We start from the raw sequence: 18,430 nt of genomic DNA on the forward strand, positions 1-18,430 counted from the left end.
TTCCCAACCAACATTCTGTTGGTTGCCACTGCTTCTTGTCCTTGAGAAAGGAGCTCCTAATGCATTTTGAGGGAAACCCTACTTACAGTGCAATATGGCTTTCCCTTCTCACAGGAGTCATCCATCAACACCACCACAAACTGCAGGTTTCAGTTTGGTTATGATGTCCCAGAGACTAGAAAATGCCAGATGGGTGTTTGTAATGAAGTCACCCAAACTCTTGAGTCTTCTTGGTCTACCTCCTAAGGAGAAAAGAAAAGATGCACAATAAATGACCAGTTTGTAGACCACAGCTCCACCTGAAGATCAAGATAGAGTGGAAACGTTCCAGAGACTCTCTGCAAAGGGTCTCATGAGCTGCAGTTCGAGTGGCTTTAGCCCACAAGGAGAAAAGAGGTTTCCAGTCCCTTCTGAGAGGGGAAGGATCATGGTTGCGGAAGAAGATGAGTCTGGGAGAAGGGTCAGGTGCCCTCAGCATCCAGCTTTCACGTGGGTCTAAAAAGTTTCCGTGTGTCTTGCTGAGGATGCCCAGGAGGTCAGTGGTGCCATGAGGCCAGGATGGGATGTGAGAACGGGAGGAGAGCCCTGGTACAGGGGCTGAGGCTCTCAAATGGCCAAAGGACCCCACATGCAGAGCCTGTTCCCGGGGTCCTCCAGGCTGCCAGAAGATAAGCGTCGGTGCTGCGTGTGCCGATGACTGACCACGTTGTCGTCAGACTGCCAGGCACCTGAGAAGAAGAAAAGAAGGTTACCGGACCTTTGGTTTGGTCCAGATGGTGTCTCTGGCATGACAGTCTGGGAGGCTGGCATGAAAACTGGCAAGATGTGCATTAACTGGAACTCCCGCAGGGTACAAACCACAGCACGTGAAACTTGGTAGCAGTGGCGCCCACTGGGCTAGTCATGGCCACTGTGGCCCACTGATGGAGGGACATGCAGGATGGTCCTTGTTTAGTGAGCTTGCCCTAGGATCCACTTTTGTATCTTTATTTGGTCTTGAAGTTTGCCTAAGTGTTACAGCAGACCAGGAACAGAAACTGAGTAGGGCTGAGACTTTCACAAGAGCAGGAGGAGGTGAAGGGGAGGGAGAAGAGTGTGTTAATTTGGGCTCAGAGTTAGTGTTTGCTGTGGGGGCCAGGGTGGGGCAGGAAGGGACTGGCTGCCCAGCAGGGTGCCAGGGACCAAATGGCATGGCAGAGAACAGAGTGACGGCTGTTCCTCTCTTTCTGCACCCGAACAGCCCACCGAGATTTGCTATCAGACGGTGCCACCAACCCAAGGAGACATTAGCTCCAGAGCTTTGGGGTCCCCCGGGTACCATCCATGAAACTCATCATCTTCCCCCCTTGTACTGCAGTTCGTGCAGGAGAAGCACCCACTTCCCATGCTGGAAACCCACTCTTGGTGCTTCTCTCTCCTTCGTGCTCTGTATCCATTCCATCATGACCTCCTACTTGTTCAAGCTTTAGTAAGGTCTAAATCTGTAGTCAGAAAAACGGGGTACAGCCCCAGCTTGTAACGTACTGTGTGACCTTGGGCAGGTCACTGTACTTGGAGTCCTGGTTTGGAGACGAGGACTTACCTCCCAGGGATGCTCTGAGACTAAACGAGGCGACATGGGTGAGTGGTGAGCAGGGCGCTGACTCACAGAATGTGCGCAACAACCAGCCACCCCACAGGCCTTGTTCAGGCTACACTCATCTCCCCCAAGTCGTCCTCCCAGCCCACAGACTGGCTCCATCTGAATCCTTCCCACCAGTGCAGCGAGATGCTCTTTCTGAAGTGACAGGATGAAGCCCTAACACCCTGAGGTTGGGGAAAGCCTTCCATCCTTTGGTGGAGGACTGATGAGCTGCCTCTTCCATCACCTGCACCCAGAAGGGCCCCCCCGAAGCCAGATGGGGTCCAGCGTGCTCCAAAGTGCTCCCCCACTGGCCCGTACCACCACCCCATTTCTCATGCTGTGTGGAAATTGCTGGATCCTCCAGCACACGGTGATCTCCTCCAGGGCAGAGCCGAGAGCCATGCCCATCAGAGGGCTCAGTTCGTGGACGGAGGTGGCTGACCCTGGAGGGTGGGCGTGAGGCTCACTGCGTCATGTTTGAGGGAGTCCACTCACAAATGTCTGGAGTCCGCTTCAGGTTAGGCCAGCCCAAGACATGAAACCCTTTAATGGCAGAAACACTAGGATTCAGCGGGTATAAACTGTGTATACCCATAAATGTCCTGGTGTGCTAATCCGCCTTAAGGCTCTAATAATAGTCTTGTGGAGGTGGACCCCACGGGAAGGGGAGTGAGTGGGACAGGAAACGTTTAGGTATCTCTCACAGCCAGACGGAATGGGTGATCTCCACTCCCTGGGGGTACCAGGGTCCGGCATATGGGTCCACAGTGCTTTTCCCCTCTAAGGGTGACAGGATAAAGAGCAGGCAAGATTGCCCTTTTAAGTTAGGAACCCCCAGATGAAATAAGTTGTTCCTTCATTTTATATAATTTGGTAGATCTCATACTTATTCCTCTGTGTTTATGGGGCAGGAATCCAGAACTGCGGCTGTTCAGTAGGAAAGACCAAAAGCAAATGGTAAACAGGAGAGAAGACACACAAACACACACACACACACACACGCACGCACACACACACACAAAGTGAAATCAAAACACTGCCGCAGCCTCGCCGCCACCACCACTGGCTGCCAGGCTGCCTGGCTCTGAATTCATGAGTCCTTGCTACAAACACCACCGGTCCAGATTCTGAGCCAGGGATGAAAACTGGCTCCTTCTGAAACAGCCTCAAGACTCAGACCTGTACTCTCTGTTCTCCCCATCTTCTTGGTACAATCGGTGGTGCTCTTTCCTCTATAAAGGCTTCTGCCAGACCCTCGGTGAAACCCTGCTGCTCTGCGCATCCTGGATGCAGAAGGTAAGCCTGGAAGGCGCAGGAGGACTTCCTGAGCGAGTGCTACCATTCTGTCCAGCCCTCAGCCAGAAAAGGGAGCCTGGAGATTCAAAATCCTTCACGGGAGGTAGAGAATGGTGGTTCCCACTTAATTCCATCCTCAGGCTCAGAAACGGGGGAGTGAAGAGACCTCTAGAGGCAGATTTGGGGAGCACATCTAGGGGGATTCCACACACCTCTTTCCTGCCTCTACCCAGCCACTAATTAAATTTAAGGTGTGTAACAGTTCCACCATCTTCTAGAGTTTCTCTCCAGGAAAAAGAGAAAGTTAATTCAGATTTTTCCTTAGTATCTGTGAAGCATAACCCTTCCTAGTGGCGTCTTAGTCTTGGGTTATTTCAGGTCTCCATAAGTACTTTTCTTTGTTTTTGGCTGCGCAGTGGCTTTGAGGATCTTAGTTCTCCGACCAGATATTGAACCAGGCCACTGCAGTGAAAGGGCTGAGTCCTAACCACTGGACTGTCAGGGAATTCCCTCCACAAGTACTTTTAAATTTCATCGGTATGCCCACTCCTGTCCAATGTCGTCATTTAAAAACATCTGTCTCGGGCTTCCCTGGTGGTGCAGTGGTTGAGAGACTGCCTGCCAAAGCAGGGGACACGGGTTCATGACCCGGTCTGGGAAGATCCCACATGCCACGGAGTGGCTGGGCTTGTGAGCCATGGCCGCTGAGCCTGCACGTCCGGAGCCTGTGCTCTGCAATGGGAGAGGCCACAACAGTAAGAGGCCTGCGTACCACAAAACAAAACAAAACAAAAACATTTGTATTTCCACTAATAAACTCAAATTATCTTTGATTTTTCCCATCACACTCCCCAGAGCCTTTTCACAAAATTGTCACTGGTCCCCTGACCACTATCCTGACGCCTCTGTCATACTCCATCAGATTCCTTGGAGCCCCATTTACCTAGCATGGCCTCGCGATTCTAATCGGCTCACCACCTACAAAGGTCAACTCAGATTTCCTCCCTTTGAGAACCTTGCAGAACAATCTCAGAACATACCATCGCCCCCCCACCCCCACTTTGGTCTTGGGGCCAAAGAAGACCCAGAGTCTTCTTAGGGGAAGAGGTGCTGGAATGACACATGTGCTTTCTCAAGATCACTCCCACAAGGGTGATGAGAGCAGCGATGATGGGGCCCTAAGCCATCCTTGCCGCCAGGTGGGGCTCCTGGCAGTGCACCTGTGGGCCTGGGGAGGGTGGACCATGGGATGCTCACCGGGCTCCCTCCTTGTGGGTGCTCCGTGAGGGGAGTGGCATCCGTGTGGGGAGGGAAACAGCGTGCAGAGGGAGACCAAGTGCCTAAGAAGCTGTCCTGACGGCCAAGCCAGCCTGAGGCACCTCAGTCATAGGATGGAACTTTGAACTTACAGATGAGCGTGGTGAGGCCTGTTGATTCCATGGGACCTACCACAGTGGATGCTCCTGTCATTAACCTGACATTAACCCAACAGATGCTTCCAGAGAGTTCCCCAGCTCTTTACTACCAGTGTGACACTAAGAGCAGAACCCAATAAACAGTTTACCAAGAGAGCACATGCACTTTCATTCTCCCGTAAGAGCCCTTGAGACCTCGGGGTGAGGCTACGATGCAATCCTCAACTCCCTCCTCTGGCACCCGCCACTGTCATTCGGTTTCATGTCTGGCCTGAACGGTGAAGCCAGTTTAATCTGAGAATGGCTGGCTCCCGAGATCACCATAAAGAAGCCGAGGCATTGTTTTCCTTCCAGGTCTCGCTCCCCTGCCGCAATCCCAGAGTGGAATAAACATCCACCAGCAGGTTGGCCGGAAGGAGTTAGGGATAGGAGGAAGCAGAAGGCCTGGGGTCAGTTTCCACCAGCATGGGTGGCTGAAACAATTCTCAGGAGCTCTCTCTGCCAAAAACGGGGGTTGGTGGGGAGCCACTGTGGGGTGGCAGGAGCCTTGATTCCTCTCTTGAAGCCCAGTGAGCAGCTGGCCGGCACAGCTGCCACAGACTCAGGACTGAGTGAGGGCAGAGATGCATCTTCCCCAACTAGTTACCAAAACAGATCCTGCCTGTAACCTTTGCCACAGAAGCATCCCCGCTTTTGTGGAACAGGGATTAATCTAGTCTCACAAATATTTTTTTTCCTGGAAAATTTCAGCATATTAAATACAGGCTCTTGCCAGTTAGGAATGGAAGCCTCAGCAAGGGCCCCTCAGATGTGCACGCGCCCAGCAAGCTTGGGGTTGGGTGTGGGTGAACATGAACTTTCATACGAAGTCTGGGTAACCTAAATGAGTTTCAAAATAAACAAACTGGACAGACAGACGTACATTTGGCAAAAACACATGAGAAACAAATGGACAGACAGAAGCCAGGTAAAGAGTGGGAAGGCAGGAAGTGAAGTATATCCTGGACCTCAGCTGCTCTGGCCCAGGCCTGGCTAGGTCAACGCTAAGTGGGAAGGGACCAGAGAGCCCCTGGGAAGGCCGTGGGAGGTGTCTCTGGGGATTATGGCTTCCTCCACCACAAGCCTGCATGGGGCCAGAGGGGTGAGGACCTGGGTCTTTTGCAAGCTCATGGAGGGTGGCAACCACAGGAGTTTGTGTCCCTCCAGCACCTGTAGCCACGTCGCCAAGTGAGTAAAGCACTGGACCCACAACGGGACTTGGATGTCCTGAAGCTTAAACATGTCCAGGGCATGTTTAAGAGATTACAAACCACGCAACATGAAGGCAGTCTCTGCCGTGAACCCAGGAGGGGCAATTTCGACCTAGTCCACCGGGCAAGACGTGGCTTTAGAGCCATGGTTGGTGAAGCCCTTGGTGAGCACGGAGCAGAGGGACATCAGTGCCCAGAGTGTGACTGACATGTGGGCTCCTCCTGAGAACTCATCCCGGATTCAGTTTAGTGTCATGAGAAGGAATAAGGGGCACATTGATGGCCCTGATTGAGTTTATAGAGTTAGGGCTCCAGGGAGAAGAGTCACCCTCGACCCCTGATCATTCCTTTGGGATCCAAATCTAGGGAGCACAAGGCAACTGGTGGTAGCCCAGGGCTCACTGGGTCACAGAGCTAGTCTATAAAATGCTGGCTTTGAAATTCCTCTCTGATCCTAACCAACCACTCTCCTCTGAGGGGCTACAGGTTCCCTTTTCAAGGGCTCAGGCTCTCTTTCCAAGACCTTATCACAGAGGCCGTGTCTGCCTTAAACTGCCTGTTGATGGAAACAAGATCAGGCCCCCTGCCATGGGATCTGCAAGATCATGATGGAGGGGGCACGGTCAGGCCAAATCGGAAGGCTTTGGGGGTATTTTTGCGCCTTTCTCCATGCCCAAATAGTTTCGCTTAGAGCAGAGTCGCTCTTTGCCCAAGGACTCTCCCGAGGCCGCCTCACTTCCTTTCAGCAACTGACTCCCAGCACCTTAGCAAAGCCCATGCCTTCTTGCAGGAACTGCAGGGCAGGAGATGGGTGTCCCAGGGTGAGAGCAGGGGTGTGAGCAGGGGAGCGTCTCCCACCAAGTTCATGTTCAGCAGACTGCCACTCACCGGGTAAGCAGACCGCAGAGCACAGCTTATTGTCCAGTGCTTTCACGCTGGCGATGTCAAAGTCATTGTTATTGTCACACTCCATACCTAGAAATGTGAATGTCCTCTGGCCTGTAAGGGAGTTAAGGCAGTTAGAGAGGGCCTGGTTGTGTTTTTCTCTGCTTCACTCTCCTTAAAAAAAAAAATCTTAAAGATGGAGACAAAAAACATCAAATCATATGTTAAAAATAGACAATAATTAAGTGGGTAGAGTGGACAATAAAGGAAACTGTGTGGGTATGTTTGTGTTCTCGCTCTGTTCTGCTCTGTTTCCTTAACTGGCCCCTTTCCAGCCTTCGTTCCTGGGAAATCAGACGCTGGGGAGGTCTGTGGGATTCGGACACGCAGACACGGGCCCAGAGCAGAGCTAAGCCAGGCTGGAAGAGCTAGGAGAGCCACGGGGGAAGTGACCCCGGGCTCCGGCCTGTGTCTGTCGGTGCACGTGGGGTGTGTTTATGACCACAAGGCTCTGCGAAATGACTAATACATAAAATGGCAATTAAGGCTCTTTGGTCCCGTAATTTTGCACCTCAAATCAAAGAATCGCTTCGTTTGCAAAATTATGATTTATTGAGACTTAATTTGCTATTCTGAGTATGTTTTAAGGGGCTGACTAGAAACCAGCCGTGTAAAATGGGAAGGGGACAATTTAGATGCTATTTTTTCAAGCCCCCCACCCGGTTTCTTTTCCTTGGTGAAAGGGAGAGGAAGAAACATGCATCTACTGCGTACGACATGTCAGGTGGAAACCACATATGGAATGTCAGGCGGAAACCACGTACCACCCTGGGCCTTTTATAAGCAAATATTCTACTGGGGACGACAATCACAATGGAGATATCGGAGCCTTGTGCCCTGAAGACATCAACCAAGGGGAGGTAGCGCCCAACCCCGGCTTGGTTGGCGTGCGCATGCGGCAGAGGCACAGCCTGGGCGACCACCCCTCCTCCGGCACTACTTTGCCAGGAGAGAGTGGTCATGTGCACATGCGCACCCCCTGCACACCACACCGCCCACCAAGCAACTGCCATGGCCAAAGCAGAAGTGACTAGCGTGACATCTACATCCAGGCTGGGATCCAGGTTTGCTCTGAAGGTTGCCCTTCTGTGGAGGCACCTCAGAGGAGCAGAGGGAAGAGACACCGGTTCCTGGGACGCCTGGTCCTACAATCCCAGGTGGGATTCCCAGGTCACCTCCGCACCCCCACTTCCTTGCTCTATATGTAGGTCGTGCCTTCACTTCTCGGCTTACTAGAAACAAACTTCTTCCGATTGAAGATATGATTGACCTTATTTAAAAAACAGAAATAGAGTCACAGGTGTAGAAAACAAACTTATGGTTATGGCGGGGGGCAAGGGAGGGGAGGGATAAATTGGGAGATTGGGATTGACATATACACACTACTATATATAAAATAGATAACTAATAAGGACCTGCTGTAGAGCACAGGGGACTCTACTCAGTACCCTGTAATGGCCTATATGGGAAAAGAATCTAAAAAAAAAGTGGATATATGTATATGTATAATTGATTCACGTTGCTGTACAGCAGAAACTAACACAACATTGTAAACCAACTCTTGGAATTAAAAAAAAATATCTACTTGAGGCCTGAACGATGGTAAAGAGACTCGTTCCAATAGCCTACAAACACTAGTGCACGCTGAGCTGCTAACGTCTCTTCACCTCACCTTTGCTGTGCCGCCAGGGCTGTGATCCTTCTGCTACTGTAATATCAGCCGTTTTCTTCACTAAAGCAGGAAAACCTACTGCCTAACAGTCCGTTCCGTCAAGGGGAGGAAGCTGTTCTCCTGCTGCAGATGAACTTTGGGGCTGCTAGAGCAGTTCTGTGAGACTCAGCTGAGAAGCTGAAGCAGGAAGGAAGGTGATGGCAGTTGCCCAAGAAGCTTCAGGATCTACTCAACGTAGATGGAGAACTCCATGTATCTTCTGCAGCCTTGGCTCAGAGGCCCAGAAAGAGCCAGGAAGGCTGCTGAGGTCCTCAGATACCCTGCTTGCTTTGATATTCCATCAAGGAGACAACCTTTCCCCAAAGCCACACCCTTGAGCAGTGCCACCAAGTCACACCAGTGCCCCTTTCTCTACCCTTTAGAGAATACCCGGGAAAGAAATATAATAAAAGGGAGCAAAAGACCAGGTCTTTTACCATCTTCTTGTGTGGGTGGTCCATCCTCTTCTTCTAGAACATCATTTCCCTAGGACAGAAGGAAGACACTGTGAGTCCATAAAGCAGTGAAATGAGTCTACTGATTGTCAGAAGACAGAACTAATCACCCTCATGGTATCCAGACATTTCCTGTCCGTGTGAGATGGCTGGGAGGCCCAGCAGAGGCAGATTTTGCTTGGCGAGGCAGGATCGGCCCGTAGGGACCAGGTCTGAGGCACGTTCCAGAGGGACCAGGTCTGAGGCACCTTACAGAGGGACCCTGGGACTGTCAGGTATAGCCTTGGTAATAGTTCAGCTCACACTGTTTCTCTCAGGTGGAAATAAAAGTTGTCAAATGAAAAAGCAAACCGTGAGATCATAAAACTTTCAGGAACCCTTTAGGATCCCCAGTCCCATCCAGATACTCCTTTGAGAACATCTGGCTCAAGAGAAAGTTGTAGAGTCCCCACTGGGAGCTGGGCATTCCATATACTTCAGGCACACCTCCGTCAGAGCACTTCTCACGCTGAGTTATAACTCTGATTCCTCCATCAGATGGAGCTGCAGAATGGGTGGGATGGGTGGATTGGGGGTGTGGGCAGGCAAAAGCCATGTCACTCGGTCTTTGTGTCCCCCAGTGCCAGGAAGATGTGAGATGCCTGTGCCAGGTAAATACTAAGTGAATTGGAGGACAAACACCTCTCAAGGGTCTCGCCTGGAAGACTTCCCTCTGGAACTCACCCCACACCTATTACGCTGAGACCAGCACACTCTGCTAACCGGACAGTCCCTCTGCTCTGCACCCTGCCTCTAACAGATCCAAGAGCACCACCTTGGAAGGCTTCTTCCAGAACAGCCCCCATCCTATTTGCATCCTGTGCCAGCGCCGGCAGTCCCTCTGACTGTGGAGGGGCACCAGCGTCCACCTTGCTCTTACCTCTGCATCCTGCTCTTCAGCGGTGGCGACGAGGCCTGCAAAGTTGCAGTCTGGAGACGCCGCTGGCGTCATCTGCCAAGGAGCAACAAAAGTCAAGGTGCAGATGCCACCGGCTCTCCTACCCAGCTCTCCTGGCAGCAAACCCAAACCAAGTCCTCAGGACAGAAGTGGTGCCACATGGAAGTTCACAACTGAGGGAGTCTTTGATTCAACAACCCGGTACCGTGTTTTCCAGGGCTCCCCTCCCGAGCACTGGGGGGCTTTGCCGATCTCCCTGGCAGGCCCTGGACTGAGGTCCTTGGGACTCGAGTACACAGCAGAGCAGAGCGGCGAGGGCGATCCCATGCTCCTCTCTTACGTCTCCTTCTTCTGAGGGGGTCCTGCTGGCAGCCCGGGGGCAGGGGACAGCCTCCCCGTCCTCTTCCGTGCCAGGGGCGATGTAGGAGCCGGACATGGAGGAGACGGTGTCGGTGCTGATCTGGGAGGACACCATGGACATGACCTTCCTTCTTCAAGTCTGGGTCCCCAGTATGTTGAGGGGGGCAGAGGCGGGGAGAAGACTGTTTCCTGCCCTCAGCTCAGCTCTTCAGGAGGCCTGGCGCATTTGCTTCAGGCCAGCATGGAATCCCATCCCGGGGGCCTTCCCGTCACTGGAGCTGGGGGTGGCCTGTCCCGTGGGCAGATGGCGAGGGTCCCCAAAGACTGAGTTCCTGAACATTGCCCCTCATCCCTTTCCTGGCTGGCGATACATGGGGGAGGGAGGATAGGGAAGAGGTGGAAAGTGAGGAGACAGAAAGCTGGCTTCTTGCTTTGGGAAGGGACTGTACCACACCTGAGGGTGAAGTGGCTGAAGGGCTTCTCACCTCAAAAGTGGAGATCAAAGGAAATGCGAAACCTGCGCAGAGAGCTTGAGTCATGGGCTCAAAGCCACACAGGGCAAAAGAGAAAGGACAGCTCAGTGCAACATGGGGTCCTGGATTGGGAGGCTGGAATGGAGAGGAACATTACTGGGGTGATCTGCAAGACGTGAAGGGGGTCTGCGGTTACATGGGATTACCAGGTCAGTGTTCATTTCCTGATTGTGATGGTGGTACTGGGATTATGGAGGCGTGTCCTTGTTCTAAGGAAACACACACTAAAGTATCTAGTGCTAATGGGGCAGCCTGTCTGCAACTTACTGTTAAGGGCGCAAAGTATATATTGACTGGGATTACATTGAATCTCTAAATAAATACGGAGTCACTGAACGTTTTTTGAAAAAGCCACCCAGCCAAGGGCCGGGGCAGGGATGAATAGGAGGGACAGGATCCACTCACGCTTCCCGCCCCCTCCACCGCCAACCCCCAAACGCTGCCTGCTGAAAGGGTGTGTGAAGCCCTGTGTTCTGGCTGCTTCGGAGCCCCCTCTTAGCTTTGGCTGCTCGTTGGCAGCATCCACGGACCCTTAAAAGTGCCAGTATTTGTGTCTCAACACAGAGACGCTAGTCCCAAGCATAGGGATTTTCAGGAGCACCTGGTGATTCTTCCTGGCATCCAGAAGCTTCTTCAGCCTTTCCTTACCTGGCAGGCAGTTCTGCCAGCCCCTGACCTTGCCCCTCTTCCCCCAGCATGGGCCCAGGCAGAGGGTGAGGAGGGGGGACAGTGACCGGCCCCACCTGTCAATCCAGGGTGTACCCCTTTTGGCAGGGGCTGGAGGCTGTGCCTGGGGACCAGTGGAGAGGCTGGAGCCCCCATGTTCCCCCAGTGCTGGGGAGCGTGGGGAGGAAGGCCGGAGGGTGGTGGGGAGAGGGAGGGAGTCGTTGCTTAGGGAGTGAAGGGAGTCTCAGAGGGAGGTTGGGGCAGCCTCCTCAGCAAGCGGTTGGAAGGGGGTGGGCTGCCTCCTGAGCTCTGTAAGACCCCAACCCGGCTGGCCCTGCAGTGTGCGCACTCTTCTGAAATATTTGGAATAATTAGCAAGGGAAAGCAGCAAGTTGGTGGGGGAATGCCATGTAAGCCTGGAGCCAGCCTCCAGTGCAAGGAAAGAAAGGGGCTTCAGGAGAAAGGGGCCCGTGGAGGCTGGACAGGATTGTGTAGGACAGTGCACGTTTCTGTGTGTGTGTGTGTTTGCGTGTGTGTGTGTCCACGCGTGTGAGTGCTGGGGGAAGGGGCTGTGCACCACAAGAGCGTGCTGGGGGGGCCAGGTGTGGGCTCGGGGGAGAGATGGGTTCCAGGCAAAGCTGAGGTGAGGGGGTTGAAAGGTGCCTGCTGAGTGTCACATATTTGCTGTGCCTCAGTTTCCCCATCAGAACTCTAGTACGTTGATTCCTCACAGGCTGGAGCTGTAGGGTCTGGGCACCCCGTCTTCCGTCTGCCCTGATGGCCTCCCTCAGCCCCAACCTGCATTGGAAGGAAGGCACAGGGCGGGGTGAATGAACCCCAGGGTGGCAAGTGGGGGCCCAGAGGCTGGGGCCCTCTGACGTCACACCCTGTCCCTTCAGGAAGGAACCAAGGGAGGGAGGAGCTGGAGACAGGCCCAGTTGTGGTCCGCAGGCGAGTCTGGGCAGGCCCTCAAGGTGGGCGAGGTGGGGAACATGAGCCGAATCCTGAGCAAGCTCAGCCTTTGTGAGTCCCCAGGGCCAGGGAGGGGTCTGTGCCTCCTTTGCTGCCTGCTCCTGGGGGCTGTCGGTACAGTCTCCCCATTGCAAACATAGAGGTGCCAAGGCATTGGCTGCAGGGGACCCGCGAGGGCTGCCTCTCAACCCCTTTCTGTCTGGGGACCCAGAGATCATGAGGAGTGCATCAGGGGACACTCTGCAGGCCTTTGGTGCCCCCCATCTTCCTCCCAGCCATTCCCCCTTGGGCCGTGGCCTCCCCAAAACTGGCCCATGCTTTTCCCCAGAGAAAGTTGCAAGCAGGTCCATATTGAGACTTTATAAAACTTTATTTTTAAAAATGTTTTTATTGTAAATAACTCTCCATGAAAAAGGTTAAATTGCCCGATGGGTTAGGAGAGTGGATGTGGGATGCAGCCCAGGGGGTTTATGGTGGAGCAAGACACTCCCCCAACGGAGTGCAAGCAAGGTCACGGGGCCATCCTCCCTTCCTGGTCCCAGTGGTTCTAGCAAGCACTGCGTCCCTCCCAGTTAAGCCTCAGCTATAGGTACACTCACTTCATTAGTGTGTCTGTCCCCTTTCCCTCTGCAGCTTGGCTGCCGCAGCCCCTAACCTGCAGATCCCCAACTCCCCACTTCTCTCAGCCTCAAGTTGCGCTCAAAGATTAGGGACACATACTCTCTGCCCCACCTCTAGGGATGAAGCCAGAAGATCCCAGAGGCCTTAGAAAATCTCCTGGCTCCACCCAGCACCCCGGCCTCATTTCTGTCTCCTCTCTCTTCACCCCTCCGCCTAGCTCCTCCCCACAGGCTGCTGGGAGAGACCTCTTGGGTGTTAATTTGCAGTCACCTAATCAGTATTTCTTGTACCTGGGAACTTTGTCTGGATAGAGACCTGGGGAGGAGAGCGGGAGAGAGAGAAGCTTCGAAGGTAAGGTGTTCTGGGGCGGGCCCTGTACTGATGTTTCGAGCTTGGCCAGGGACCCTCCAAGCCGCAGCTCTCATAGTGCAGGGCCCTTAGCGTGTCTCTGGGGCAGGGAACAACTGGATCAATGAAACGTTGTGTGTATGGGGGGCTGGGGAGCAGAGGCAGCAATTTTGGTCCTGGGCCCCAATTCTCAGCCTGCTGGACTAGAATCTGTGGATGGCCTGGGCTGGGGGCCGTGTACCTCATGGGGTGACCTGGCCCAGCCGCTGCCTGGGCGGTAGGGTGTCTTTGGGCCTGAACTGGCGGGGAGGGGGCACTTTGGGCCAAGGATTCGGTGCTGTCTGGAGGTGGGGCAGGGCCTGGCTCCTTACAAGAAGGCACTCAGGCTCGCCCAGTCATGCAGGTCAGAGGACAGTGTGGCATCCCCATCCTCAAAGAGGGCCTTGGGGGGCAGGGATCTACGGGTGCTCTCGTCCCAGGGGTGCTGTAGGAAGGATGTGGCCAGGAAGGTCTCATCAAAGTCCAGGCTGTCGGTAGCCTGCTCCACTGGAGGCCCCCAGGTAACAGGGCAGTCGATGTGGTAGCCATGGATGGTGAAGTCCACGTCCCCGTGTGAGGTGGGGCTCAGCAGCAGGCTCAGCTCCAAGGTCTCCAGTGTGCCCAGCTCCCCGTCGAGCGTGCCAGTGTCGAAGATGGCCTCCTAGTCAAAGTTGCACTTGAGGGGTTCCAGCTCACCCTGCTCCTCCTGGGTCAGCAGCAGGGGGCTGGGGGTCCACGGGACCTTGGCCACCTGCTTGGGCAGTGGCTGTTTAGGCTTACGCCAGAGCCTGCCCTCGCCTGCACCCCAGCCCACCTCCCCAGTTGCCTCCTCGAACTCCCGCAGCAGCTGCTGGGCCTCAGTGTTCATGGTCATTGGCCCAGCCCATGGGGCCGTGCTGGGCTCTGGCACGGCCTGGCGGGCAAAGGCCGGGTGGATGTGGACTGGGGGCAGTCGCCGCTTCTTGAAGGCCCCACTCAGCAGCCACTCAGTGTACTGGGGGTCGATGCGCCAGAAGCCCCCCTTGCCTGGCTTGTCCTTCTCCCGAGGCACCTTGATGAAGACCTTCTTCAGGGACAGGTTGTGGTGGATGGAGTTCTGGACACAGGGAGATAGGAGAGAAGGAAGAGAGCTAGGTGAGTGGGTGGGGTCAGTGATGGGGGGTTCCTAGCGCCGCCACCACCTTCTCTCTGATGGCAGCAGTGAGACAGAGGCACTGCTCCGACCGGGAGGCTCTGGGACACCAGCCACAGGGCACCAGGAGATGGGAGTGCTGTCGGGGGCTTTTGTTCCCTTTTGCCAGGATATCTGCCTGCTCAGTCATCCGAGCCCTGAGACGCAGGGTGGCTCTCAGTGCCAGCCTTTCCTGCCATCGCTCCCTTACCACGCTGCTTGCGGCCTCTGGCCAAAGGCCTTGGCTCCCCCAGGGCCGAGACGGCCATCTCCCTCTGCCTGGCTGGCCTTCTCTGTTTGTGAAATGACTGAGTGGGTTTGAGGGTGTGTATTGTGGGGTATGAAGTGTGGGAGGACCTGATGACTTTCCTTGTTTCTAGAGCCGGCTGCTGGCCTGGGCCCTCACCCACCATGTCCCCCTCCTCCCACCCTAGGCTATGAGGCCTCAGTTGATTATTACACAGCAAAGAGAATAGCGTTCATTCCTGGGGCCTCTCAGGCTTGGGGTAGGGTGGGGACGGTGGAGGGTCTTTGCTTTCTCACCAAGGTTACAAATGGTACCTGCCCCAGGGTCAGGGCCCAAGCAAACGTGGAATAGCTGTGATCACAGGAACTTTGATCCTGTGACCTGTGCCACAGGGAAGGATCTGTGCAGCCTCAGGGTCTCTGTTCCCAAGTAGCCCCTGATCCTGATGGTCGAAGAGGCTCAGGGCAGTGTGTGCCCAGCCTGAATCACCATCCTGCCTTTTTCATGCCTGGGTGCACAGTCCAAACCACGCTGGGGCACAGGGTTCTGGGGCCTGGTGGGTGGGCCGGCAGGTGAGTAGTGCCCCATGGCAAGACTGGGAGGTTTACATGGTGGCCTGGGCCCCTTGGCTGCTCTGTGCCAGGTTCCGGAGACTTGAAACATGAAGCCAGTGTGGGAGGAAAGAGCCCCTGTGGAAAGCACGTGGCTGAGGTAATTGTCCCCCCATGGAGGTTGATGAGAAGATGGGGAGGAGTGTAGGCAGGAAACTAGGGAAGGCTTGGGGTGGGGGCTGGCACAGCAGCGTTCGGAAGGCCCCGTAGCCCTTCCACTGGGACACAGATGGCCTTCACACCCTGCAGAACGCCCCTCTCCCCTCCCAGAGCCCCTCCAGCCAACTGAAAGCAGGCGGGACGCAGAGCCTGGCAGGAACGATGCTCTGCCTCCAGCCAGGCCCTGACAAACTGACCTTGAGGAGGGTAGTGTCGAGGAATTCCAGGACTTGGGACAAAAATGTGTCCCTCAGTCCATCAACCTACCCTGGGGGTCTGTGTCCATGCATAGTTCAGCCCTGGTCTTTGGGCTGAGCCTGCCGGATGAGTGACAAGTTCTTTCCACTTGAACCTCTATGTCGGCACCCCTACAGCCCTCTGAACATCCTCCCTCCTCCGTCTCTGAAGTCAAAGGGGCAGCGGTCCAAGCACTGGGCTCCCTTGAGGTCCTTCCTGGACGACCTTCCTCTCTCGGGGCCCTGGCCGTACCGCGCCTACTTGGCCTGCGGATCTGGGATGTGAGTCCAGTCCGTGCGGGCATGGTGAGGGAGGATGGGAGTGCCTCCCTACCTGCCAGGTGGGATCAGCATGCCAGAAGTAGCAGAAGTTTTCCATGATCCACTTGTAGATGGCCGACAGGGTGATCTTGGTGGCCTTGCTGGCCTGCATGGCTATGCAGATGAGCGTGGCATACGAGTAGGGCGGCTTCACGTGCGGGTTGGTGGCGTAGTCAACGTCGTCGCGAGACGAGGCCTGCAGCCCCGAGGGGGCGCTAGGCGACGTGCACAAGGATGTGGGCTTGCCGGGCATGTGCGGCTGCCCCAGGCAGGAGGGTCCGCCGCCAGGGGAGACCCCGGCTCGGCCGAGCCTGACAGCTCGTGGTAGCCGTGGGGGTCCATGTCCCCCGAAGTCAGGGCGGGGGTCTTGGCGTTGAGAATGGAGAATTCCTGCAGCCACTGCATGCTGGTCAGCCTGTCATTCAGGGCATTGGACTCCTCCAGGATGCCTTCTGGTCCGGCCTCCTCCACTGCCCCTGCTCCCGAGACGCGTAGCCAGCTCTCCGCCATATATGCAGGGACTCTCCGAGGGGGCGGTCAACATCCACGAGCCGAGGGTGGCCGCCGAGCTCTCCGGCCCGCTGACTCCCGCGGCTTCAGTTACGCTGCCTCCGGAAGCGTGCTTCCATCCCGCGATCCGGGGCTAGCCTACTCCGAAATGAATATGGTGCCTGCGGGGACCATAGTGGGAACTGAGCACTCTTTCCCCACACCCGAGGGGAGAGTGTGTGCGAGGGGGGAGGCTCCTACTAAAATCGTTCCTGCAGCTGGGGAGGATCTCTTACTGCCGTGGTCTGGGAAACAGAAGCTGTGCCCGGGGGTCTGACACACACGGGGTTCACCTCGCTCTTTTCCTCTTTGATCTTTTAGAGGAGACTTAATTAGCCAAACGAGGGAATAGTGTAGGGGCATGCGAGGCCACCCCTTTCTCCCTCAAAGCAGGGAATTAACACCCCTCTCTCCGTCCACAACCAATGGAAATTGGGCGAGAGAGTTCAGGAGGGCAGTAGACGGGTCGGGGGACGGGGGAGGTCGTCTGATCTTTGAAAAGGGACATTAGGATCGGGATCAATGGGAAGGAAAGAAAACAGAGTTATAAGGGGGCGGGAAGTGAGTGTCCCCCAAATGTCTCTGATGTCAGTCTCGGGGCCCAACACTTCCGTCGGGGACGGATGGGAGAGCGGGCTGGTACCGACACCCTCCCTTCCCATGCCCGGCAGCCCTCCCCATCCCTTACCTGGCTCAGAGCGCAGCCCGGGCCAAAGGAAGGTTCTCAAAGAAATTCCTCCCACCGCCCACCCTCACCGCCCACCCTCACCGCGGCTCTCTGCTCCCAGCTCGAGGGCCCAGCCAGGAAACCTCATCGCCACTCACAACCGATGGCGCCTCTCTGAAAGGCAGAGGCCCGGGGACGTGCACTCAGTAGCCGCTCGCAAGGCGTCTCCTGCTGCCGTGGCGACGCCCCACCCATATAAACAGCTTCCGCTTCTGCCATTGGCCAGGGCATCTCCAAAGAGACCGCGGGCTCTTAACCGCTCTCTCACGCGGTAACTCTCTTCAAACTCCCTCCTGCCGCCCTCTCCCGTGCGACCCGGCCCCCTACCCGCCACCGCATCCCGGCTCCGCGCATTCCCGCCCGAGGTCCCTGCGCAGGGCTCGGAGAGGCGCGCGACTCTGCGCTCCCGCAGAGGCCCCGGGGCCCTTGGCGAGCAGTTCGCTGCGGGAACTGTACTCCACCCCACCCCCTTCCCATCTGGGCTGCTCAGAGGTGGCGACGGCTCCTGGGACGCAGCCCGTGGCGCGGGGGCCAGGGCTGGGTGCATGCTTGGGGCTTTCTTTTCCTCTCCTCTGGGCTGAGAGTGGCACTTCCTCACGTTTCTGCAGCCTGTCCCGGTCTTCCGACTGAGTGTTGTCTTGGTGCCTGCAAGCAGGTCTGACTCTCCGATGCCACCTGCCGCGCAGGTCCGCAGAAACCGCAGCCCCTGTCACAGACACCCCAAGGCGGCTAGGGTAATCCAGTGTTTCCCGGTAAGCGCTCCCTCCCCGCCCCGTCCTCAGCAAGATTCCCAGAAGCAAGATTCCAGAGGCTTCTTCGCAAGTGCTCTCCCTCCTTTCCAGAGAGCCGAGGAAACAGAGCCGGTGGGTGAAACCAAGGAAAGCCGTGGACTTGCCAAATTCTTCTACTGGAGTCATTTGCCCCATTAATTTCACCAGCCTTTAAGTGACGGACTAACGGTGGACTGCGGTCCTTCCTCCTCCCTTACCCCAGCCTCCCTCCAGTCACCAGCTTTCCTGCTCTGCAATTATTGAGGAGCTGCACTTGGAAGTTCTCCGGTTGAAGGGGTGAGGGTGGGGGGGTTGAGGTGAGGGCTCCTATCAGGCCTCTGCGCAGGAGCTGTGCCCGGGGGATGGTACACCAGCTCCCACCCAGAAACATGTCTTTCCCTCTACCCCTTGCCCTCTCTCACTCCTCCATGTCGAGCTTGTCTTGAGTCACAGTACTAAAAGCGCGC

The 18,430-nt window shown here is 55.6% G+C and overlaps 1 protein-coding gene across 1 annotated transcript; it reads right to left on the reverse strand.

Annotated features, from left to right (window-relative positions):
* Positions 1–606: 606 nt before the first annotated feature.
* Positions 607–16,427, reverse strand: LOC308609992 (forkhead box protein J1-like; the record flags this gene model as incomplete). Its single annotated transcript, XM_081259261.1, has 7 exons — positions 607–728; positions 1,583–1,602; positions 13,505–13,617; positions 13,699–13,833; positions 13,987–14,268; positions 15,931–16,132; positions 16,234–16,427. 7 exons carry the CDS (start codon positions 16,425–16,427, stop codon positions 607–609), a joined length of 1,068 nt encoding a protein of 355 aa, XP_081115387.1.
* Between the last annotated feature and the right edge of the window lie 2,003 nt (positions 16,428–18,430).

Source organism: Mesoplodon bidens, assembly GCF_964165515.1.
Source record: "Mesoplodon bidens genome assembly, contig: HAP1_SCAFFOLD_152, whole genome shotgun sequence".
Taxonomy (NCBI): domain Eukaryota; kingdom Metazoa; phylum Chordata; class Mammalia; order Artiodactyla; family Ziphiidae; genus Mesoplodon; species Mesoplodon bidens.